This window comes from Python bivittatus, unplaced genomic scaffold (assembly GCF_059951505.1).
Source record: "Python bivittatus isolate LINGU-HERP-01145 unplaced genomic scaffold, Pbiv_v1 ctg000610_np1212, whole genome shotgun sequence".
In the NCBI taxonomy this organism is placed as follows: Eukaryota; Metazoa; Chordata; class Lepidosauria; order Squamata; family Pythonidae; genus Python; species Python bivittatus.
This window is the reverse complement of record NW_028277088.1, coordinates 39,845,385-39,871,655: the sequence shown is the minus strand read 5'-3', so window position 1 is coordinate 39,871,655 and position 26,271 is coordinate 39,845,385. Positions and strand designations below refer to the sequence as shown.

General features: G+C 37.8%; 1 protein-coding gene across 4 annotated transcripts in view; it reads right to left on the bottom strand.

Annotated features, from left to right (window-relative positions):
* Window positions 1-26,271, bottom strand: part of RBMS3 (RNA binding motif single stranded interacting protein 3) — a 609,805-nt gene that overhangs the window by 176,400 nt on the left and 407,134 nt on the right. For all 4 annotated transcript variants that reach the window (XM_088150839.1, XM_088150837.1, XM_088150836.1 and 1 more), the window contains one exon: window positions 3,752-3,909. In XM_088150839.1, the coding sequence (XP_088006965.1) occupies window positions 3,752-3,909 (158 nt within the window). The remainder of the gene's footprint in view (window positions 1-3,751; window positions 3,910-26,271) is intronic.

Below are 26,271 nucleotides of genomic sequence, written 5' to 3'. Positions count from 1 at the left end.
GTCAGCATTTCCTTCATTTTCCCCTGTTTTCCATACTTTATGGCAGTGTTGTCCAAACTTGGCCACTTTAAGATGAGTGGACTTCAACTCCCAGAATTCCCCAGCCAGCCATGAAGTCCACTCATCTTAAAGTGGCCAAGTTTGGACAACACAGCTTTATGGAGTTTACTATAAAATGTCACTGGGAAAGTTAATTCAAGATACATGACATCAGGCAAAGAAATAAAAAATTACATTTTTCTCTACTTCAGTGACTTTGTCTTTTGCAGACAGTCAAATAGTCAACTGTACCATAGAGGTAAATATCCTTCTTTCCTTGCAGACAATTAAACTCAACACACACCTGGCAGCAGGGAATCTGTTGCCATTTGAGTGACATTGGTGGGAGGCAGAACATAACTGGCGTGACACACATCATAAGTGGTGTGATTTTTGAACGTTTGAATGAGGCTTCTGTTCTTTTTGTTACGAGAAACACAAGAAAATTTATGCACTATCCTGCTTGACTGCTAAGCTGTTCCTCTCTGAAGACAAACAGTGTATCCATGGGCATGTGAAATATATTTACATCACCCAGTAGAAAAACACACCTTGCAGAGAAATCTCCAGCATTGCTTGGCTTCAACTATCATGTGAATATAGCCAACTCCCTCTGAAAAGTGTGTATTCCAACTTGTCGTCTCCTCTCTTCCACAGACTCTGCTAAATGGATTCCTGTTGAAAAACTTGGCTTCCAAATGCAAGTTAATGTTCCAGATCCGTCTCTCCCGTTAGCAAATTTTTAATAAGGCAACTTAATGAATTGTATAAGAAGAGGCAAGAGCACTTCATCCTTCATTCTGTTTGCCATTTGAATGCAGACAATGTTATTTTAACATTTTCTTGCAAGCAGTGTTCTTTTGTATCAAGGACAAAAGGTGAAATTGCATTGCCTATTAACTTATGCCACCTTATTAGCACAGGGGAAGCTCATATTATCCACAATGAAGTAAAATATTCTGCTTCATATAAGGATGTATGAAATAGCTGTCAACATTTTTCCTCCACATCAGATGTTTCTTACCATGTGGGGCTTTTTTTTAATCCAGGGTGATTTTTACTTTGTTAACAACAAAAACAGAGTTCACGCAAAACATTTGTGTGAGTGACAGGGCTTTTGTTGTTCCTTTTCAATCCGTTCTGATTTCTTCCTGCATCTTAAGACAGTGGCAAAAATCATGAAATTAAATAAAAAATCATTATCATTTCTTTTTTAATGTGTGTACCTGAATCAAATACTAAGATGTTGAGAAATCTGGCATTATCTCTCCTCTACAATACATGATATATGAGAAGAAAATTCTGAAACATTTCAGGAATGCTATAGTGAAAATTAAGCTGGTTGTGTGGGATAATAAGCTGAGCTTCCACATGGAACAAATTTGGTAGGAAGAACTACCAAATTGGTTGAAGAAAGAGCTGGAGGTATTCATTCATTACAATTTACCTAATCTAATGCTCATCCTTTATCACGAGTCCCAGCAGAGAAACTGGCAATTCAAGTTTCACAGGCCAGATAAATCAAAAATATCATAGGTTGTCTTACCTTCACTACTGATTTTGATTTTAAAATGGATTTCCTATGAACCTTGGTATTGTCTCCAAATGCCAAATTTAAAAAAAAGAGTATCAAGGAAAAGAAAAGAAGCTAATGTGCTATGGTATTACTAGTACCATCTTATACATATTTCATTACTAATGTGCTACATCACTAATAATATAATCCCATCCATATTTATTTTAAATCAAATCCTACTGTATTCTCCAGGGTTTACTTAGAAGGTGTACTGAGAATTTCAGCATACAATAGTTCTCGAACAAAATGCTCCAACTGACCTTGAAATGAATACAGGAAGTCCTCGCTTAACTACCACAATTGGAACCAGAATTTAGGTCGCTAAGCGATGCGATCATTAAGTTAATCGTCATGTGACTGGACCTGATTTTATGACCTTTTCTGCAGCAGTTGTTAAGTAAATCACCATGGTCATTAAGTGAATCATGTCATTAAGCGAATCACATGGTCATTAAGTCAATCACATGGTTCCCCATTGATTTTGCTTGCTGGAAGCCAGCTGGGAAGGTTGCAAATGGCAATTATGTGACACTAGGATGCTGTAACTGTCGTAAGTGCACGCTGGTTGCCAAGCGCCTGGATCATGATCACATGACCACGGGAGGGGGCTGCAATGGTCGTAACTTTGGACACTGATTGTAAGTCCCTTTTTAGTGTTGTCATAACTTCAACTGGTTGCTAAATAAACAGTCATTAAGTGAAGACTATCTGTATCCAAAAGCTGCAACTGCCCCTCAGACTAGTACAAAGCTATGTGTGATCCCCCTAATTATTTTTTTTATATCCTGGAGTCCCCCACTCAAATTACCAAAAATTGGCAGGACACTTCTCTATTGTTTTATTTAATTACTTATTCTTTATATTTTTATACCATTGTAGTCATGCAACTTTTGAGTTAGGGAACACAAGAAAACTATAATATATGCCTTAATGTGCATATAACATAGTTATATCATGGAACACCATCCCTAAATTCAAGAAAAAGCATAACTCTGATCCTATTTACACATTGGAGGACTCCACCTATTTTATATAATTGTTCTTCCCAATACAATCCTTAGCCCTTAAAAGTCATTAAGTATGGCCATCTAGCTTTGAACACATTGCTCACTTTGCCATAAGATGATACACATATACACAGCATCAAAACATCAGCAACTTTTAACCCCTATTAAATTCTGAAGGTGAAAATGTTCTGTCAACCAGTAAAAACTGCAAAGGCTATGTTCATATACTTGGTGGAGCATAATTCCAGAATAAAAGTATATATTCCTCCAGAACTTAAGCAAATGTTTCTGGAAAAGGGATTAGCAAGATAGAATAGTTTTTGTCCCTTTGCAGAAATTATTCATGCCAGCAGCACTCTTATCTTATCCCACCCTCTGCCCTGCACGGGCACTATCATTAATTGCTCCAGGATAAGGATCCCTGAAGACAGATAGAGGAAGGCTAGTGCCAACCCCCATATAAGCTAGTTTTAGCTGCCCTCTTTCTCCCCAATGACACCATCTGACTTACCAGAAAAATCCTAAATATGTCTGTCTTTGTTTTTAAATAATATATTTGCATTTTTATTTATAATTGTTTCTACTGCTCAAAAATATCTGCTTTGGCTAGTCTATTGTCCTGAAAGTCTGGATAAAAATAATTGTAATAATAAATAAATAATAATAATACTGTATCACACGTTCTTGCTTTCATTCCTGGCCATAGAAACTCTATGGATCTCATATATTTTACAGTAAGTCTATATTCACCCTTCCCATCTACTTTTCCCAAAGTTAAATTAAGAAATATCTAGCATAATCATATATAGGCTTTTCAGAAAGAATGACATTTATTCCTCTTCATGTTGAAACTGAACTGCTATTTAATTACTTCTAGTTTACTGTCATTTGGCTAAATAAAATAAACTTTATTCTCAAGCGGTGATTCCTCAAACTTCTGGAAAAGATGCGCTCATAAATTCAGATAAATTTCCTTTAGTTCCTTGGATCATTCTGCATGTTGTATGATTCCAAATCTTTATAACAATAGCAATGATGTCCTTGGCATGCATGCATGCATGCATAAATAAATAAATCTAGAAAGAAAAGAAAATTCCAGCATGCAAATAAGGAAAAACAAGCTTTTCACCTGGCAAAGCCGACTCCTCTACTGACACCATTTGCATCTCTTAATATTCGGGTGGAAATGACGTGTCCAAAGGGTTTCAGCATATTCTCCAACTCCTGCTCATCCATGGAAATGGGCAAGTTTGAGATGTAAAGATTAGTGGGGTCTTGTTCTTGTTGCTAAAATAAAAGAGATAGCCTTATGAGACCTTCTTCAGCTGTTATGTCACAACAGACACAAATATACATTTTTTTTAAAAGAGGGAAGGAGCAAAATATATATTACTTTATAGGTGAATATAAGAAGTCCTAACAACAAATGTCATAGTTCAAAACAGAACTAACCCTTCAAACAAGACTGCAACTGAAGAAACAAATCAAAAGAAGGATCAAGTAGGCAAGAACTACTACAGGTAGTCCTCAGTTAGCGACCACTCATTCAGCAACCATTTGAAGTTGCGATGGTACTGAATGAATGGTATTTACTACCAGTCCCTGAAGTTCTAGCCATTGCACCACCCCTGTGCAATGTGATTGCACTCTGGGCGCTTCGCAACTGGCTCACACTTACAATGGCTGCAGCATCCCAGTCACATGATCACCATTTTGCAACTTTCCCTGCCAGCTTCCCACAAGCAAAGTCAATGGGGAAGCTGGCAAGGAAGGTTACAAGTCAGTCCCACCACTTTTTCTCTCAAGGAGCCCTGCTATAGAATTCGAGATCCCAGTGATCTTGTACTCTAAAGTGCGTTTGCGCCACAGCACCACCTCCCCAGCCCACCCACTCTTGCTGCAGCACCCTCCCTGCCTCACTCTGTAGTACTCACCGGCCCTCTGGCCTGGTTGGCAGGTGTCTGGGACTTGCAACTTCCAGTGGGCTTCCCCACTGGCTTTGCTTGTGGGAAGCTGGCAGGAAGTCGCAAGTTGCAGTCTCATGAGGTTCTTGCCTAATGACCCAGGTTTTTTGCTTAACAACAACAACGGGGACTGTTGGGATTACCATTGCTAAGAGATGCAGTCACATGACATTGTACTTTATGACCACTTCACTTAGTGATGGAAATTCCAGTCCCAATTATTGTTAAGCAAGGACTACCTGTATATGAAACCAGCTGAGAAAAAGTAATACAAGGAATTACAATTCAAAATGTTATCTCTTCTAAAATGTGCCTGTAAAATGGGTCTACCTGTTGGTCTTCTCTGGAACAAGAAAAGATAAAGAGGGTCATAAAGGAAAGAGATTCTCTTAACAAACCTGATTTCTCTTAAAGAAATCTTTCAAATGCTGTCCTTCCTTAGGAAGAGCTTAGAATAATAGTATTGAATCCCCAGTTTCAAAGGAGGCATCAGTTCCTTATTCAGTTCCCTACCCTAATTTCACATCTATTTGGATGCCTAATAGTCCAAGTGCTTGAAAATAAAAAGAGCAATAACCAAAATGCTTAACAGATGTGAAAGCAAATAATGAAGAATTAATGTGAACCATATAAAAATGGAAATGACCAGTCTAGTCATTCTAGATTAATTTTTGCCTTTTGTGGCAGTTTGCTAGGTTTATAGCTGATATTTTCATTTGTGTATATGTGCATTTTAAAAAAAAAGTTATAAACCTTCATTTTACTGTTCCTAATATGCTTTCTGCTAGTACTGTATGTTAGAAATGACATACAGCCAAAAAGTTGGGATAATAGCAAATGTTAATATATATAGAAACAAAATGATGAATTGAATAGTAAAAAGAAATGACAAATATTTAATTAATTAATTAATTTGTTGCCCAACTCCCAACAACTCTCAGTGATTGAGATATGGTGAGCTTTCCCAACTAACCTCTATCTATTCCATGCTGTGGCGACTGCAATAAATCATACAAGAGAGTAAGCAACTGTTTCTTCAGTGTAGTTCTGGTGCAACTGGAAACAAATGCCTCTTCCATCAAGGCAGTTGGTCGGGGATAACTCACTATGTCCTATACAAAAAATTCCCAGCCTTAGTTAAATGTCTTTCCCCCTTGGATTCGAGTTCCAGATCTGAATCTAGATTCAAACTAAATTGTGACACTATTCTTATGCAGTTGTGGTTACAACTGTCATATATAAAAAATCGGAAAATTAGATACTGCATTGCTGTTAGTGAAATTGCAGAATTGTGGAGCCTATTGGAGGAGAGGATTATTAAAAAAAATCAATCTTAGTAAAAAGTTTTAGTTTGATTTATTTTTATTGTTGATCGCATAGTCAGCCAGATGTTTAGACTGGATTTGGCATTTTTATCCACCTATCGAGTCTTTCCCAAGGACCTGGGAAAGGCAGATGATGCTGTCTGATGTGTTAAAGGTGTTAAACGTGATTTTGTCAATGTTGATGGTGTTCAAGTGGTGCTCCAGATGTTTTGGGATTGCACCTAAGGCACCTATCACTATTGGTACTACCTTTGCTTTCTTTTGCCATAGTCATTCTACTTCTATTTACAGATATTTATATTTTGTGATTTTCTCCAGTTCTTCCTTTTCTATTCTGCCGTCTCCAGGTATTGCAATGCCCATTATCCAGACTTTATTATTATTATTATGGTCGCTATTTATTATGGTTGGTCGCACAGTCAGCCAGATGTTTAAACTGGATTTGGCATTTTAATCTGCCTATTGTGTCCTTCCCAAGGATCTGGGATAGGCAGATGTTGTTGTTTGATGGTGTTAAAAGGTATTCTTGCAGGATATAAGGTGTTACAAGTAAAGCTGCCTTTTGTAATTGATTGATAATGATTTCATCCATGCTGATTATTATTGTTGTTGTTGTTATTTTACAACTCCATTATTCCAATTGTATTATTGAATCTAGATGCTGTCATTAGTTTGCAAATTTGATTAGTCAGCCAATCAAAGAACAAGTGCTGATGTGCTCTACACCTTCACTTTATAGAAGGAACAATACAGAATAACTATTTTTAACAGAAACATTATGGAAATGGATGAATTGCCACCGCAATACAGTTACAGAGAAATTCTGTCTTGGAACTGTCAAATACAATGTTGACTGTAAGAACAGTCAAAAGTTAATTTTTCAGTTTTTAATTTGAGCAAATATCAAAAATAATCTTAGATATGCTGCAAACTCCACCTGTTTTAAACATTCATCAATATTTCCAGCAATCTTTGAAGGTTGGCTGAATTTTCTTCTCATGTATTTTGAATTAATAAATATAATCCACTTGTTACTCTTGTGACATTCTCAAGAGACAAAGTAAATCATAGATGATTGTTCAACTTAACTAAAGTAGATTACTGTAATATTTAAGTCAAATATAAAACCTTGTTAATTCTGGAGAAATCCTGACAATGCTTTATGGTTGAATCAGATTATGAATCAATCTATCATAATATAACAAGTGATACTTTAGAACATACAACAATGCAATTAAATAATAGCTGTGGTTTGAATATATCTAACAGCAATAAACCAAATATACAGATTCACAGCTAACACATCAGGTCTTCCCTAAAAAGTAGTTCATGGAGGTTCATGAATTCAAGGTATAGAGTAATACCAGGGCTATCCATGCAGCACCCCACTCAAACTGCATAATTGAATTTGGCTTTCCTAATTTTCAAGCAGAAAGCAAGTGAAAGCTATAGAATAAAATAGAATTAAATACATACAAACAAACAAAACATAAAAGAAAAACAAACAAAACAAGAGCTATAAAATTCTTGATCAACCCCTTATGAGACATCATTTGCCCACTTTGGCCCTTGCTGCTCCCAAACCATTACGGAAGCATCCAATCATGAAAAAAATGGCTATCTTTGTTGTGAAGCAAATTATCAGTAATGAAGAAACACTATGAGAAAATTCCTGATTCTGAAAGAGAGAGTCAAGAAAGGCTTCCTTCTGAGTAGATAAAACAGGCCACACTCTAAGTAGTTTTTTTTTTTAAAAAAACTGTTCATTTTGAATACATTTAAAAGTGAAAATATAAATGCATTTTGCCACAAATGCCTCTGTCCATGGATTTAATCCATAGAGGGAAGAATGTTACCTCAAGCAAAGTTCACCTAGTACTTGATCTTAAATAAAGAGCCAGTAGGCTAGGAAGTATTAAAAGAGGATCTTGACACATAGCTGGACCAAGGAATACGTGGTCTTCAGACAGGGAGGATGTCTAAGCCCCTCAGGTTTCTCATTACAGGCAGATGGATGGATGGGTGCTCAAAAATCCATTTTATTTTACAAATTCACTGGATCACAAGATGTAGATTACACTTACACTTTTAAAATATGCAAGATGGGTGAGGGATCACTTCCAGCTTTGGTTCATATTTTTGTAATCCAGTTTCCTTAGAAGACAATCAAACTCATTGTACAGAAGCCTTACCCTCAATGCAAAGAGCCCAGCATTGCTCTGAGAGCACTAGATGTTTTAAAATTAAACAAAGCTGAAAGAGACCACTCAGCACCTTGTTAAAAATAGGTTCAACCCCCACAGCCTGTCTGTGGCTTTTTTTTTTTAAGGAAAGATCAAGTACTAGGTGAACTTTGCTTGAGGTAACATTCTTCTCTCTATGGATTAAATCCATGGACAAAGGCATTTGTGGCAAAATGCATTTATATTTTCACTTTTAAATGTATTCAAAATGAACAGTTTTTTTTTAAAAAAAAACAACCTATAGTTCAGAAAGCAGGCTGTGTCCTGAGCATGCATGAAATAAATGATCACCTTGTAGCAAATAAAGTATGTGTTTTATATCATATCTGATTTACAATATGGAAACAATGAGAGGGTAAGTATGGCAGGTCAAGATGAATAAACAACTATGAATATATTAACATGTTTCATTGTACTATGGTCATATGTGATCATAATATGAGAAGGCGGGTAATAGAGGCATTAGTTACAAAGAACCAGTGTTATACTACATAAAAATACAAATTGCTGTATATTGGACAGTGTATGTTAAATGTAATAAGTAGTAACTTTAAATAAATAAATAAAAAAAAATCTGTTCTATCCATGACATTTTTTAACATGCCTTGATAAGGGTTTAACCAAAACAAAAAACAAAAACACCCCAAACTGAAAGTTTGGAAAAGAGATCTAGCAAGCATAATATTAATCTAATTCTTAGGTCACCATGAAATGAAAAAAATATAACAAATAATATACAACTTCATCTCCTTCTCATGACCAAATATCAATAGAGATTATGTAAGAAAATCTGCCATCAAGAAAACTTGGCTCTCTAAAAATCATGTTAGGAGATGAAAAGCAGATTCGGTAAAACATATTACTGGGGGGGAGGGGTTGTTCTTGCAGTAGCAATATCACAGAAAAATAAAATATTTCAGTATTACAGTGAATCATTCCAAATATCTTTGTCCTTCCAAACATCTTTGTTCTTATACAATCTAAAACAGCGAGTTCAAGAGGCAATGAATCTTCAGTCTACCGAAGAGAATTCGATAGAGACAAGAACTCTAGTCTATCAAAATACAGTTAAAACATTTATGAAGTTTATAGAACTGTCATGTAATTTAAAGCCATGCTGAATCTTGATTCTTATGATATGATTCTATATTACAGTGTGTCCATTTTGGACAGATTATTTCACTTATTAGCTTCATTCTGGAATACTATTTTTTATGCTTATGTTCTTTTAAAAACAGTAGGAGTTAATTACTCATACTTATTAATTTCAGTGGGTCTGTTCTAATTATATCCTATATCTGATTTTTAAAGAATCATTCACAAGGAGGAAAATTAAGAACCTTAACCTTCCTCCAAAGTAGAATTAGGCTTGTATCTCCAGGAATATTCCCATAATTTTAAGGGACAGAGATGAATATTTCAACCAGAACAAGCAGATATGTAGTAGTAACAAAGTTGCATGAATCAAGAGACTATACATATGATTTAAGGTCTTTATCATGTTACATTATATTACAAGAACTTGGTGTGTTGTAGTCCCTAAACTGGATAACCGATACGAATTTTAAGGGTGACAGGGAGCAGAGCTGTATGTGCTAGAAGCAGTCTTGGATGCCAAAACTGGGAACTCTTGAACCAGCTGAACAACCTCTATTGAAAGACAGGCCCAAGGGATGTCTGTGGCAGTAATCTAGATATTTTTATGCTATGCTTGATTGTTGCCAAACTATATTTCATCAGGAAAGATGGAAAAGAAGTACCCGCCTAAGCTCTTAAAGGCATTCTTCATCAACCTTGCAATCAGGTCACATGAGAACAATGCTGGATCCAGGAGCAACCCTAAGTAGGAAAACTGCTCATTTTCAATGAGTACAATATTATCCAGAACTGGTCAGACCTGACCTTCATTCTGTTCTACCATCAAGCACTAATGCCTCAGCTTTCCCTTTCAGTTGCTTTGCCCCAATTCCCAACTTTTTTTAAATTTCAGTAATTGCTTTGGAACAGGGAAAGAAAAAGCAGACTTGTGTATTATTATCATACTGATGAGCAGGATTTAAAATCTTTGGATGTCTTTTCTCATATGGTTATATTTTTTCTTGGAAATGAATAAAACTTTGGGAATGACTTGGTGAAGAATAGCACGGAATAAAGGAGAAATCCGCTGCCACTATTTTTTAAAGAACAATGATTCAGAAACTGACTAGAACATGGGTAGATATCTGACGACCTCCAGATGTTTTGGATTACAATTCCCCAAATCCCATATCATTAGCTGTTATAATCCAGAACATCTGGCTTTCATAAAGTTGCCTACCCCTGGATTACCGCCATAATAAACTGGTGCCCTTCATTCCCATCTTGGCAGATGGCTCTGAAAACTACTATGGTCAATGTCATGGAAAGCTACCAAGAGATCAGTGAGATCACTGAAAACAGAAACATATATTCAGCTCTACCAGGCAGTTGACTGGGGATCCTTAGCCAGAAAGACTAGAAAGTTTTTATTTCTAAACCAGCCTGGAAACCAGGCTCAAAACAGATATGATCAGAAGCAACCTCTTTTTCTAAGAAAAAAAAAATCAGCTGCTCTACAGATCAAAAATCATGCCAAAATACTGTTGAGACTGGAACCAACAAAAACTCATTGCTCATATGAAACCCAGCCTCCCACTTCTCCCAGCTAATGGAATTATACACCTATCTGAATTCCATGAATCCAAGAAGAAAGCTTCTTCCAAGTCATCAGACACAGAGAGTTAGCAAGTGTCACACAACATGAATGGGAATATGTGAGGACAGGTGTGCACAAATCTCATGCCAGATTGGCTGGCTGGCTGGCTGAAAATATAGGACAGCAGATTAATGGTATGTTAAAAACAATATTTACACTAAGTGGTGCGTGAGAGCATTTTAAGCACTTGGCACCAAGCACCATGCTGTGAGAGCTGAGATTGAGAAACATTTGTGTAGGGGAAGTGGCCAGAAACTCTGTTACTGCTGCCAGTGAGGAAGATCTGAATCAAGACTACGGAACTGTGCCAAGGAACTCTTCTGGGAGCAATCAAAACTGATTCAGGCTGAAAGACTCCACATGGCTGAAGCTGAGAAGCTTTAACATGCAGGAGGAGGAGTACTGAGGCTTTCACATCCGGTGATGCTGCATGCTGGAGGACAGTGTGAGCTGTGAATAAAGTGTTGCTGATTTCATTACAAACAGCCTTTGGAAGCATTTATTTTCAGCAACATAGCAACACTGCTAAAGATCAAAGCAAGACAAGTCAGCTCTTAAAAATATGTTAAGAGCCACATTACTCTCCTAGGCTAAATGTGTATGACATGCTTTGTTAATTGAGACTGAAACCAGGGCAAGCCTTATAAATGGAAAGGAAGATATTGTAAGAACAGGCCCAAGAACAGCTACACACAACAACATTTCAGATTCAAGTGTAAAATTTCTCAAGGAGCTTTTTCCATCCCTTCATACTTTACTGATGCCCCTCATGGCAGGGAGAGGGACTAGTGGCTCTCCAGATGTTACTGAAGTTCAACTTCCACCAATCACTGATCTTACTAACTGGATGTGCTGAAAGAATGGGTCAGAAATATTTGAGGTCCCATTTCCCCATCTCTGTCTTCTGATTTTTGGCCATGTATTATTCCTCCATGCTGCTAATCCTTCTCCTTTGGAGTGTGAAAAAATGAAGCTCAGAACAGAAGATTCTTGACATGCATGTGTGGACTGATGAACAACAACTTTCATTCCAACCAATGGTGATGCTTGATGGGGCTTAAGTGAATTGCAGTACATAAGCACCTGTGGCTTAAGGGACCTAAAATGGCTGCCTCCGGCCATCTTTCAGTGACTGCCAAGGACTGAAGACAGACCGGAGGATCTGCCTCTGCCATCATCTTTCTGGTTTGGTTTGGTAACTGAGAGACGCCAAGAAGCCAGGAAATAAATAAATATACAAGGAAGCAAAGGATAGCCAAGTTATCCATGTGCTAAAAGCTCCTGTGGCAAGACTGTAGAAACAAGCTCACAGAAAGACTCTAAGAGGTTCTCTGAATGAAAATATTTAAACTATTAGCATTAATAATTTAAGTTGATTATATGCTAATGTTTTAGCTTATGTAGTTTACCCACACTGATTCAGTCTCTCAAATTTTCAAATGATGGGTACTGTTAAGTCAATGTATTATGAATGGTGTCCCATATTCCAATGTAGATATTGTTTAAAGTGGAGTTCTAATTGTACTGTTTTCTGTACTTTTTGCAGAACACTCCATCATACGTATTATCTGCCAATAGTGATCAGATTTGCTTCTCATTTTCAGTTGCAAGAAAGCCTGTAGTGGGCTGTGCCTTTCAAACATAGTATTAGAGCTGTGGTTGGTATGCATTATTCTTTACTGAACACAAAATATTGACCTAATTCAATCAGAACTAACATAAAATGATGCAGATTTTGGGGGCTTTTTTTTCAAGCTCTTTGGATTCTAAACCAGCTGGTTAACCCCTATTTCTACGGCAGCTACATTGTGTAGCTTATACAAATGTATCATAGCTTACTCAGAGCACTGGCTCCAATATAAAGCTCCATGTTCACACCAAGATACATATGTATGTACAGAGACTTTTACTTTACCTTCAGTAGTGAAAAAGTGTTCATATATAAAGCTGGAAATTTCTCAAGTAAATAGATATATGCTGGGACATCAAAATAAGTTAATATTGCACTGAAATTTCTATTCTCCCTTCCTGCCCAATTTTCTTCCTCTGCAAAACAGGATATTGTTCTTCTGCTTCATTCACAGGATGTTTTCAGATTGCTTTATGCTATCTTTGGGTGATGATTCTGTTTACCTTACTGCTGGATAGTGGTGGTGACTGTTGCTACCGCAGTTTTCTGTTATGTATCTTGCCATCTCTCTGCAGCCTCCTTGGAGGCATAAGCTGTCCAAAAGAAGAGTTTCTTCATGATTCCTTCCCTTAGGATTTAATTAAAGCAAAGACACCTTGAAGCCTTAAAACTGAAGAGAATATAGTAGAATGGCCACCTGGTAACTAACAGAATTCCTATATCCTCGCTCATGAGAATTTTAGTGGATTTTCTTTTCTTCTCTGGGGAGAAAAATGTGTTTTCCAGCAAACAGGATCAGAAAAAATAGTGAAGAAATGTTTGATACAGAACTAGAATTCGAGAATTATTTCATATTAACGCATGTGTTTTTTAAATACCCCATTCCTACTGCATTCAGTTTACTTTTACGTTTCACCTGACATATGCACGTCTTATTTCCAAAGAACAAAGTGGGTAGAAACACACAGCCAATTTCACTTCTTTTGACAAACATTCCTCAAATGCATCACATACTATTCTTCCACCAGAGAAAGCAAATTTTTATTTATTTTTTAAATAATTTTTAAAGAGATTTATATCTTAGAGCCCAACTCTGGGCAGCTCACAACAATAATAAAACCAGAAACAAGAAAACTCATTGCTCAGTCGGAATTCTGCTAAACACTGTCCCATGATTACTTAATGGTTCCTTGCTTTCTTTGATTACATTCTTTGTAACTGTCTTTTTCTCTATATACACATTGTCTAATACCTTCTCTTAGCCAGTTTTTTTTTTTGCATCAACTCTTATATACATTTCTCTTTGTCCACAACTTCTTTCATTTCATCATTCCACCAAACATTCTTTTTTATATTTTATTACCCATTGGCCTAACTCATTCATTGTTGTGGTATTCTGTAATATACTTCTTTTCACTCTGTTTCAATCAGCTTCTACACCATTTTACCTTATGTCCATGTTTCATTCATTCTGCTAGGAGATTTATAAAGGATTTATACTTTCTCTTCCTGCAGTCAAACTACTACTATTCTGATACCATGCAGGTTCATTATAGCCCTCCAAGAGTTGCCTTACTAATCCCAAAAGGGATGAAACATTGCCTTTTGGCAACAATCTTTTTAATTACTACATATATTCATTGGCACAAGTCATGCTGAGACCAGAATTTAACTGCCCCTTTGTAAGCCAATAGGCCGTTTAATTCTGCCATACACAGGTATCTTAAAGCCTTCACCCCTGTCTGTTGGAAAAATGGCCTTGACCTTAATCAAGATAAAACAGAGGTAATCGCATTTTGAAAAAGTTATGTTCCATACTATCATTTGTGGAAGATAGATAACATTAGCACGAACCAGGTGAAATCCTTTTAAGTATCTTGGGTCTCTTTAAATATTAGCACATTCTGAACAGATAAAGACTGTATCTACCAAAGCCAAAGTCTCCTAAATGCTGTCTTATATCTTGAGAACTGGCACAGCAGTAAGCATGTTTTGGCAGCTGTTATGATATACAGAATAAAGACTCTGAGCTACCTGTATGTAAATTCTGTTCTAGGATGCTCTTTAACACTGTTCAATCAAAATTTCTAAGGGTTTTGTTGAGCGTAATCCTACTGACTTTCTATTTCTTTTTTCGGGCTAGAGGCTGGTCTGATTTCAACTGAGCCCCACGTGCATTTTGATTTCTTTGACCAAACCCTGTGGCCAACCCTGCATGGACAGCTTCATAGTATGAATATATCGTGTAGTTGAGCCCTAGACACTAACCCCAAAGTGTACAGGAGGTACAGCTAGCTGGCACAGCCCTCCAATTTTCATACGACTGAATTTTCAAACAAATTTTTGAAAAGTGCTCTTGATTAATTAGCTTCTCTTTTTAAAAGTCAGTTGCATGTTTTGGGGGAAATAAAAAAAGAAAATGCAAGCAATCTTATATTCCAAAGAAAGAAAGAAACAGAACTGCACACAAAGAAATAGAAAACAGTAATTTAAACAGTTTAGTTATATCTATTTACACCTTGACTGTCCCTTGAGTTTCCTCCTTATGAAACACACCCTAAACAATTTCTGGCTACAGAGCTGAGGATATGAGCAAGAGCCATAAATTTTCACTACTGAGGAAATGTCAGAACTTTCGAGAGAATTTATAGAGCTGTATTATTGTATGACTTTTTGACCAAAAGCAAGTACAAACAATTGTCGTATCCCAGATGATTTCTTGCAAAGACAGATTAATTCCTCCCTTTGCTATGTTTTTCTTACATCGTTATAAGCCATAAATGAACCTGAGATCTTCGTGTCTGGTTGCAGGCTTATGTGAATTTAGAGAGAATTTAAATCAGAAGGTTTACCAACAAACGTGGCTTCTCATTTTTATTTTATCTATTAAGCCTGAAATGGATACCTTACAAACATTTAAAGCTGCATCACAATGCCATAAATTCTGCTATGTTTTAAGAAATAAAACTTGGGGGAAAAATCTGTACTGGGAAAGGTAACTTCAATCAGCTTAAAGCAAACATTGGGGGCCCATTTTGGGAGGGATATTCAGGATTAAATTGGCATCAACAGCATTAATGTATTATGAGAAAATCACTATCACCTTTCTTTAATTAGTGCATTTCAGTTAGAGAATGAATAGAACTTTTTCTGGCCTGCATCTTTTAGCAAGACAAACTAATCTATACTTGCTAAACTAGTATTGGGACTGCAATACAACTATCCTTCAGATTGCATACTTTTCCAAATGAGATATTCTCAGTTCAGCAGTAGTGTAAAAATATAATCTATAAGGAAAAGCTGCATATAAAAATATGCATGTTAGGAAAACTCACACAGAAAAATGAATAACAACTTCCATGCATTTTGCGAATTGCAAATTGATGCAAGTATTGGATAGAATGGAATTTTAATTAAAAACATGCAAAACTAACATGCACTAAATAAATAAAATATGGACTCAGTAAATATAGATTCTTTTCTCAAGGTGACTCCAAATAAGACTAAATGCAAATGTTCATGCTGTTTTTAAAGTCACAGACTGATGTGGAACTTGGACAGAACTGACTTACCACTGAATACTTGCAAAACTGACATGAATCAGACATTAGTCAAAGTATCAGTTTGGTACATGACTTTAAATTGAATGTATCTGGAATGAAAGCATCTTCAGTGCCATCTCCAAAGTCGGCAGCAACGGAGCCAGACATACTTTTCTAGACAATGCTGAATATGCCCATCTGCCACATTTCTGAATGCAAAGGAAAATGGAGAAACTTCCCTACGATAAAGGGAAATTTGTACAGATGAAAACATCAGGAAAAAGGGCCATGATGTGATCCTTCTCTTAATATGCAGTTATTCCTATCAATTGCCTATATTTAAGAACATATTGAATGAGAGGAAGACAATTCTACACAGTGCAGACAGACTATAGCAGAACTCAAAAAACAAAATTGTGTTGGGATGATTAGAGAACCTTCCAGGTATTGAAGTTATGACTGGTCTTTGGAGTCCTGGCCATCCCAGCACCCCCACAGTCATGTGATTGCGATCTGGGCACTTGGCAACTGGCTTGCACTTACGGATGACTGGTTGTAGCACCTCACAATCACACGATCACCATTTGTGACCTTCTCTGCCGGCTTCCCCAGAAAGTCGATAGGGAAGCTTGAAGGAAAAGTCGCATGTTGCTGGGGTAAGTCTTCCCCCACCACACTCCCTCCCCAGCTCCTCTACACTTGTGCTGTGCTGGCAACTTGTACCCCCTGTGCACCCTCCCTAAGCCTTGCTAAGCATCCCCTCATATCCTTACACCCCCCCGTGCACCCTCACACACACTCCCCGAGTCTCTCTCACACCTTCCTGCACCCCCTTGGACTCTCCCCGAGCCTTGCCATGCCTCCCTTGTGCACCCTCCCGAGCCTCATTGTGCTTCCCTCTCACCCTCACACACCCTCATGCACCCTCCCCAAGCCTCGCCGTGCCTCCCTTGCACTCTTGTGCACCTCCTTGCACCCCTGCACCTCCCTCACACACCCTCCCCAAGCCTTGCTGTGACTCCATCGAACCCTTGTGCACCCTCACCAAGCCTCCCTCACACCTTCGTGCCCTCCCCACCTTGCAGCAGCCACTTACCTGCCTGCCAGCTTGCTTGCAAACCACCTGGGACTTGCAACTTCCTGTTAGCTTTCCCATTGACTTGGTTGTGGGAAGCCAATAGAAAGTTGCCTCACCAAGTAATGCGGTTGCACTTTAAGACTGCATCAATCAGTGAGGGAAATTCCAGATCCAATTACTGTTGTAAGTCAAGGGCTACCTGTAGTATTTTTTTTAACAAACCAAAGAATTGTGAAGCCTGAAATGTTTTCCTTTTTCTATTTTTTACCGATTCTGTTACAATAAATTACAGAGTTGCTAGCTGAGAAATTATTAGAAAACTCTTTAATAGCCAGTCCAACCCCAAACACAAGCCTGAGGTCTATCATCCTAAAGCATTTACAGCTTTTCCACTGTAGAAGCCTTTTCTTGATTTTGATGTAAGTACTGTCATTCTCAGTCCTCAGAAAAGGTAATAACATTTAAATCATGGGAAAATGACCCTCAGCAAGCTTAGAGTCCAGCCAGACTTGTTCAGATTTTCCAGAAGTCCTTACTCAGGAATACTTGGGGCATTTCATTCCGTAAAGCAGTGATTTCTCCCTTGGCCATAGTCTAGATGGCTTTTTATCACTGAAAACAAGTCACCTCCCATTAATTAAAAAGTCAACATCTAAAATGAAACCATTGTGAGCGAGCTGCCCTGCATCTCCTGAAAATGAGAATTTTTGCTATTGTGTAGCCCCACAATTTTACCCCATGCCTGCGAGGCAATCCTAGATGGGTGCAGGGAACGTAACAAACCTTCCCACTTCCAAACATTCTTCATATAATTTATGAGCCAAAAAGATTAATGATTTATTACTAGGCTCATTAATCAAAAGAGACAGAGGGGGACGAGGACGACCATGTGTTTTAAAGGACCAATTCCACTGTTCAAGTCAATTAGACCCTGTAAAGCTATTACACCAAGAAGAAGCTGCAATATTATCAAGGCTTCCCCAAATGGATTCTGAGTATAAAATAAGTGCTATTATTCAGGAGATACTGAATTGCTAAACTTCTTAAATTTGCACAATTGAGAACCTGCACTACGTTCAAATGCTGAGGCTTCTCATTAAGGCCCTTTTCCCCAGCTTCTGAATCATTGGCATTCAGAGCCACACTTAGAACAATAAAGCTCTCCCCACGCCTAAGAAAAGCGCGACTTCTGTTCCTCCAGTTTGCTTTTAATGAATTACTGAGGCAGAACTTGTATCGGCCTGCCTGGCAACTTCTGTCTGGAGAAACAAGAGAAGAATCTAAAGAGAACATGCTAATATCCCAAGCAGAATGAATAAAATTTGCCAACCTGCCACAATTAAAAAAAAACAAACCCAATAATTTAGTTAACATTGATCTCTTGGTTAGAGTTTAATTTAATTTTCTCCCTCTGCCAATAATGAGTAGCTCACCTTCAAAGCTACAAAAACACCTGTTCTGCTCAATGAACATGAAATTCAACACCACAAGAGAGAAGCCACTTTTAAGCTGTCATCCTTTAGTTTGAAGGACAAGGTAACGGATGCTTCGGTGCCTGTTACACTGAAGTCTACTTCATCTTTGTGAGTTGCCCTAAGTGAAAACTGCTGTTATTTTCCTGACTGCAGTTTTTATGGCCCTGTGGAAGAGCTTGGATGGTTTAAGACTTCTTTGGTGTGCACTCCTCCTCCAGCACACAGCTATTACAAAAGCTTTTCATTGCAAAATCAAGGCATATTACTTCACATTAGCAAGTTTGGGTCTACTTTGTAAAACATACCATTTGGACAGATATTGTAAAAATCTGGGGAAGAATAGATGCATTATGGTACAGCATGATGTTTCCTAAGGTTCAGTAAAAGTAAAAAGAAAAAAAAAAAGGCCAGTGTGCTACAGAGGTCTCCCAAGCTCAGCTCTGAAGAATGTATACTGTGTATTCCTCAAGTGATGTTTCAGATTTTTTATTTGAACTAAGATGGGGTGAGATAATGGCACACAGTGCACTCTATAGTTAAAATTACTGTCATTATATTTAATGGGGCAGGTAGCACTTCCTACGTTCCTATGCATACATTATGTAACACCTAAAGTATTCCATCCAGATTGGAACACCACGTTTAGGAACAGCAGAACAACATTAACAAACTGGAGCATGTCCAGAGAGCAACCAAGATGATAAGGTGCTTGAAAGGCAAAACTTAAGAGGAACAGTGGGAAGCATTTGGATACATTTAGCTTGGAGAAAATTGTGGAGAAGCATGATAGCTGTCTTCAAGTCTCTGTAAGATGAAGAAGAAGATGAGGAAGAATTCTAAAAAGATTGCCCCACAAAGAATCTTGGATATAGAAGCACAGAAAAATATAGCAACCTCAGTAAGCTAGGCACACTGAAAAGGATGAGCTGTTACAAACGTACCTTCCAAATTGCCAAGTATTTAAACACAGAAATGCCCAAATATCTTAGGGCGATATTTGCTCAAGCAAGATTTGAGCAGTTGGGCACAATGGTTAAATATGGAAGATTTAATGAAGTGCCTTATAAAGAATGCACCTTTATTTGTGGAGTTCCAGAGATAGAAAACATAACACATATATTATGTGATTGTCAATTGTATAAAAAAGAGAGGGATCAGTATCTTGGGCCACACATTAGATGAATGACCTATTGAGATCCTTATATTAAAACAACATATTTCATGTACGTGTATGGTCAGAATTCAAAAATTACATACAATATGGCCCTTTATTTGAACAAAACAGTACAGTTGAGATCTGCATATGTGGATCTGACTGGAGTAAATTGTAGGGGTGATACAGAAATATGATTTGTATCTTTTTTCTTTCTTTTTTAATTTTAATTTGTTACTCTTATCCTATTTTTAATATTCGGTCTTATTAATGTCTTATGTTTTATATTCTGTATCCTGATATGGCCTATTGGCTAATCAATAATAATAAAAAACTGAATAATGAGGAAGAATTGTTCAGAGTTGATCCAGAAGGCAGAACCAGAAACGAAGTATTAATGTTAGAAGGAAGTTGATTCAGTTGGGCATCAGTAAAAGTTTACTAACAGGAAAGGCTGTTCAATAATGGAACAGACAAATTTGTGAGGTGGCGGACTCTCTTTCCTTCACTGGAGCTGCTTAAACAGAAGCTGGATGGACATCCATAGTGGTGGATTCCTGCACCGCAAAGGGAGTTGGACTAGGTGATCTCCAAGGTAATTTGCAACTGTTCTATGATTCTAACAAAACAGGGTGCTGCAGTATCAAATTTAGATCCTTAAGAGACTTAGACAATAGGTTCTAAAAGCAAGAGCTAGAGCTTTGTAACCTAAAGTTCAAAATAAGTATAATTGATAGAAAGGAACAATAAAAATAAAATAATAATTAAAAATAGAAATAATTAAAGATCTTCTGTTCATTTCTTTTTTTAGAATACCACACCAATAAGTAATGAAGTTGGTTGCCCCTGCACCATCAGTTGACAAATCTAATGGTGATGGGTGTGGTGATGGATCAGGACTCCAGTAATGAAATATATGAGCCCATACTGAGGGTTAATGGAAGAGGCACTGTGATAACCCAAATCTAGATCCTTAAAATCTCTCCTTGATTTCCATTTGGGACCTTTCTAGGGATAGATTTTAGATTCCTTCACATTTCAAATTCAGTTCTTTGAATTTCTCATTTTTCCAGTCTTAAATTCATCTCCTCCTATTTCTGGATTAATGTGAAATGTCATCCAATTAATATGCATAGTTATGTGTGTAATTCTCCTAACATACACATTTTGGCTCACGATATTGCCCAAGAGACCAACAATTATTTTTCATGTGACTTTCTTTTTGCCTTCATACATTTTTCACATACTGTATTTATCTCAAAGGAAAACAATCCCAACTTTAAATAATTCACCTGGTTGACCTAAAATTGTCAACTCCATAAGTGTGCGTAGTGACAAACTGGTATATGTGTATTCATCTTTATCTTTGTGTGCAGATGAGTGAGTAAAGAATGAATGGGTTGTATAATTGCTAGGCTATGTGTACTTGTATGTGTATATACTTCCCAGAAGCCATATTCCAAAAAAAGGCAGGGGAGGAAAACAAAAACCTTCCATTACTGATTTTTGTCTGTAAAACATAGCAACCGTTTGTTAACAATAATTGACCTCCATCTGCATTTGCACACACAAGCCACTTTCTCTCACACACATAATCGCGTAAGTACAAAATACTCACACATCTCCTTCCTCCTTTCAGCAGAAATAGCAAAGGGAGAGAGGAAAGGAAGGGAAAAAAGGAGGAAACAGGGTGGAAATGAATTAAGAGGAAGAGTAGCTAGACCGGGAAAGGAAGGGAGAGATATCTGGATGGAAGTGAGCTGAACTGAAACGGCAACTGTACAGGGAAAAAAACAAACATTATGTTCTTACAGCAGCTTACAGCTCCATACTCATCTGTCCCTACAGCTAGAACCCTTTCTATAACTCCAGCTCTTCAACAACACTTAGCCACCTGCTGCATTTTGGCTACACAAATCTTGCCAACCACTAGATGGCAGCCAAGCCTAGTGGTCAACCAACACTGAAATTGACCAGTGCCCCTCCCCCACTTAATGGGGCTAGGCTAGCTGGATGTTAATTGAAAGGACTACTGTGCTTCTCTAGTTTCTATAGTTGGGAATTCCCTTCTCATTGGGCCCCTAATCCTAGGAAAGCCCTGGTTTCTTGCTTCTTCATGTTATGTTCTTAGGATAATTTATAGTGCCCACCCAGATCCCCCCAGCTAAATTCCTTTCTCAAAATTGCAGCACTTCAGCAGCATTTCCCACTGGCTCAGTCTCAGCTGCATAAATCTGGATGATCATTAGATGGCAGATGATAGATTTAAAAAGCCCTTAGACTTTGCTGCCACCATTGGTCATTAGAACTGGGGGGAAGAAATTCAATTGGTTAATGATAAAATTGGAAAGAAAAAAAATGGCAGTGCATGAAATAATCAGAGCATTGCGCATGCCAGCTGAAGAACACTTTTCACCTGCTAGATGATGGACAGGACTGGAATTTCAGCCTAGGGAGCCATCAATCATGACCTTTAGAATGTTCATGTGAAAGTTGTATGGACAGCAGCACACCAACAACCCATTCCAGGTGCAAGTAAGGGTATGCTGTATAGACAGCAAGATTTAAGGTGGCATGAGTTCCTGCCACCTCTGGGGCCGGAGGGGAGTCTGGCAGCTCTGGGATGTGGCCCGTATCTTCTATTCATTTCTCAGCAAATATAAGATGCTCCCGACTGAATTAGGAAGTATTAACTGGGGAGAAAAAGAAGCCTGTGTTCCTACAATATATACAGTGTATTATAATTTTCTGCACAGTCTTCCCTAATATATGTATTTTTCAAAACTGCAAACTGCAAAGCAAAATTCAAGAAAGTGTATACAGTGAAGAGTAACTGAGTTTCAGCTCATGAAAACATTTGATAACCTGAACTAGATACAGCATTAGAAAAGAAAATCTCCTCCATATCTGCATCTCTCTGCCCTAGTTTTGACTTTATGTCTGTACATGAAATGTGCTTGAAATTGATCTATCATGATTTTTGTTTCTGCCAATTTGAATAGCAGAGAACATCTGAAGTGCTCTCACAATTATTGGTTTATTTGTGTTCCTGATTTATAACATATGCAGGAATTATCGCCTTAGGTTAAATACTTTAAAAATTATTACACTGAACATGAAAACAAGCAATTCCGAAAAAAACATATTTAGCCTTTGGTCATCATGCTGCTAATTTAGGATTATTGCTAGCTAATGGCAATTTGATTATGATACTTTTCTCCAGTGGAGTACATTGGACTGATTTCAAAGGAGAGCTGAAAGATGGAGCAAAATATTTCTTCAAATTTATTAAGGGGGTGGGGGTGGGGTATTATTACATAGAGATTTAAATATATTAAAGCCTAACAAATCCTATAAGTTCCCCTCCCCATCCCCTAACAGGACTATTCTCAGCTACAAGAACATCAGTTTAGAGCATCACCTGTCAAGAGCTCCTAATGATTGATTGCCCACATCCTGGGAATTAGCTATTGATTGATTGCTCATCTCCTGCTCAGGTGTTGATTTGAAGTAACTTCAGAAGGAGTCATCTGTGATAGCTAGAACAGAATATTCACCATTAGACATGATGGACAAGTTTGCATCTCTGTAAGAAAAGATTTTATCCTTATCATGTATGTTGTATGGCCAAATAGAACAATGAGGTGTCTTTGAAGGACAAATGACTTGAAGCCTGAAAAGATGGTGCCTTTCTTCTCAGATACACTGGAAGTGTTTCTTAAAATGGGATGCAGCAAGAGGAGGAGGTTCAAGATGATCACATGAAATTAAAAACTAAATCTAAACTGTCCCACTGTCCTGAAAAGATTCTGTTCACAAACATTACCAAATCTTAGAAAACCTGGGAACTCATTGTTCAGTTTAGCCACTTCCCTACAATGTCAACATGCTCTCTGCACACATTAGAACTGAACAAACTTGAGTAGTGGCTCCTTTTAAAGCATACCAAGCCATTCAGGGTATTTGGTGGCTAAGCCTTAAAAAAAGAGATAATACTTTTCTTTAATCTGGTTTAGTATACACACCAGTTTTTATTTTTTTCCTCTTTGTTATTAGGTAGGGGAGTAAGAGATTCAGCACTTCTGGTCAATCTTAGCAGTAAAGATGTGTGTGGGTTTGTATATGTGTATATGTATGCAATCCCCAGCAGCACCTCAAATACCTGCATACCACTCTGTTCTGTTTAATTTCCCAGCAAATCAATTTTTTTAAAAAATGGTAAATATAAGGAGTTTGTACAAACTTTTTAATGCAGCTACACCCATTCCTCATTTAGCAATCAAGTTCCATTCCAACTACCAAGTCGTTACGTGAAATCATCACTAGGCAAACCATGTGACGAGAGAGAGAGAGGAAGAAAGAGAGAAGATCACTGGTTGCTGCTGTTTCATTCAGATAAAGTTCTTTCATACAGCTATGCCAGTGTTACTCTCACTGTGGCGTGTGTTGTCGGGCGAATTAAATTTGGTCATAAATGCGCACATTGGTTGGAAAATTATTTTTTTATTACCATGTATTTGTAAATGGTTGTTAACCAAGGTAGTTGCTAAACGAGGAGTGGGTGTATCTTCTTTACCACAGTTCAGTCTTGCTACTCCCTTTGATACAGCCATTTTTTCCTATCAAATATAACTTTTCCTTAGGTATGCTTAGGTAAGTTGTACCTAGCCCTAAAGTATTTTAGAAGTAACATTCTTAAACATAGTTTTAGTGTTTATACAGCTTTATCAAATAGACACTACTCTGAATGAACTTTTCTCCCTGACAACAATTGATAGCAATTGCCTCTATTGCTACCATCCATGCCATAGCAGAATTTATTTTAAAGATCGGAGCATTTTAAGATAAAACAAATTTTATCTAGTGCTCTACAGGGCACCACACACTGGGAAACCTTGGCATGGCTAAGATAATACAAAAGCTTTTTGTTTATTCTGTAGAGTAATACTTCCTATTATATACCCCTTGTACACATTCCTAATTTTTTTTCTATCTTATGAATTCCCAGATAAAGTTGGATGCAGAGTAGAGAGCCTCCTGAAATAAGGATGATACATTTCTGTTCTGTCCCTTCTTAATTTAATTACAACTTATTTTATATCCCTCCTTAAGGAGCCTTTAACCCCACTGCTCACCAGAGCATTCTTAACAAATTGACACACACAAACAAAGCAGGATGGAAATGTTTTAGGGTTCAAAGCAAGCAAAAAGCTTTTCTATTTTCTTTGTTGTTGTTCAGTCGTTAAGTCGTGTACAACTCTTCATGACCCCATGAACCATATCGCGCCAGGCCTTCCTGTCCTTCACTGCCTCCCTGAGGTAGCTCAGTTTCATACTCATTGCTTCAGTGATGCTATCTAATCATCTCATCCTCTGCTGTCCTCTTCTCCTTTTGCCTTCAATCTTTCCCAGCATCAGGGTCTTTTCCAAAGAGTCCTCTCTTTGCATTAGGTGACCAAAGTATCTGAGCTTGAGCTTCAGTATCAATCCTTCCAATGAGCAATCAGGGTTGATTTCCTTTAAGACTGACTGGTTTGACCTTCTAGCAGTCCAGGGGACTCTTAAGAGTCTTCTCCAGCACCACAGTTCAAAGGCATCAATTCTTCGGAGCTCAGCCTTCTTTATGGTCCAGCTCTCACAGCCATACATTACTACTGGAAAAACCATAGCTTTGACTATGCGGATCTTTGTCGGCAAGGTGATGTCTCTGCTTTTTAATATGCTGTCTAGGTTTGCCATAGTTTTCCTCCCAAGGAGCAAGCGTCTTTTAATTTCATGGCTGCAGTGATCTTGGAGCCCAAATAAATGAAGTCTGTTACTGCTTCCATTTCTACCCCTTCTATTTGCCAGGAATTGATGGGTCCAGATGCCATGATCTTAGTTTTTTTAATGTTGAGTTTCAAGCCAGCTTTCGCACTCTCCTCTTTCACCCTCATCAAGAGGCTCTTTAGTTCTTCTTCACTTTCTGCCATTAGGGTGGTATCGTCTGCATATCTGAGGTTGTTGATGTTTCTCCCTGCAATCTTAATTCCGGCTTGTGATTCTTCCAGCCTGGCATTTCTCATGATGTACTCTGCATATAGGTTAAATAAGCAGGGTGACAGTATACAGCCTTGTCGTACTCCTTTCCCTATTTTGAACCAATTGGTTGTTCCGTGACCGGTTCTAACTGTTGCTTCTTGGCCCGCATACAGATTTCTCAGGAGACAGGTAAGATGGTCTGGTACTCCCATCTCTTTAAGGATTTGCCACAGTTTGTTGTGATCCACACAATTGAAAGCTTTTGCATAGTCAATGAAGCAGAAGTAGATGTTTTTCTGGAACTCTCGTGCTTTCTCCATGATCCAGCGAATGTTGGTAATTTGATCTCTAGTTTCTCTGCCTCTTCGAAACCCAGCTTGTACATCCGGTAGTTCTCGGTTCATGTACTGCTGAAGCCTAGCTTGTCGGATTTTGAGCATAACCTTGCTAGCATGTGAAATGAGCACAATTGTGCAATAGTTTG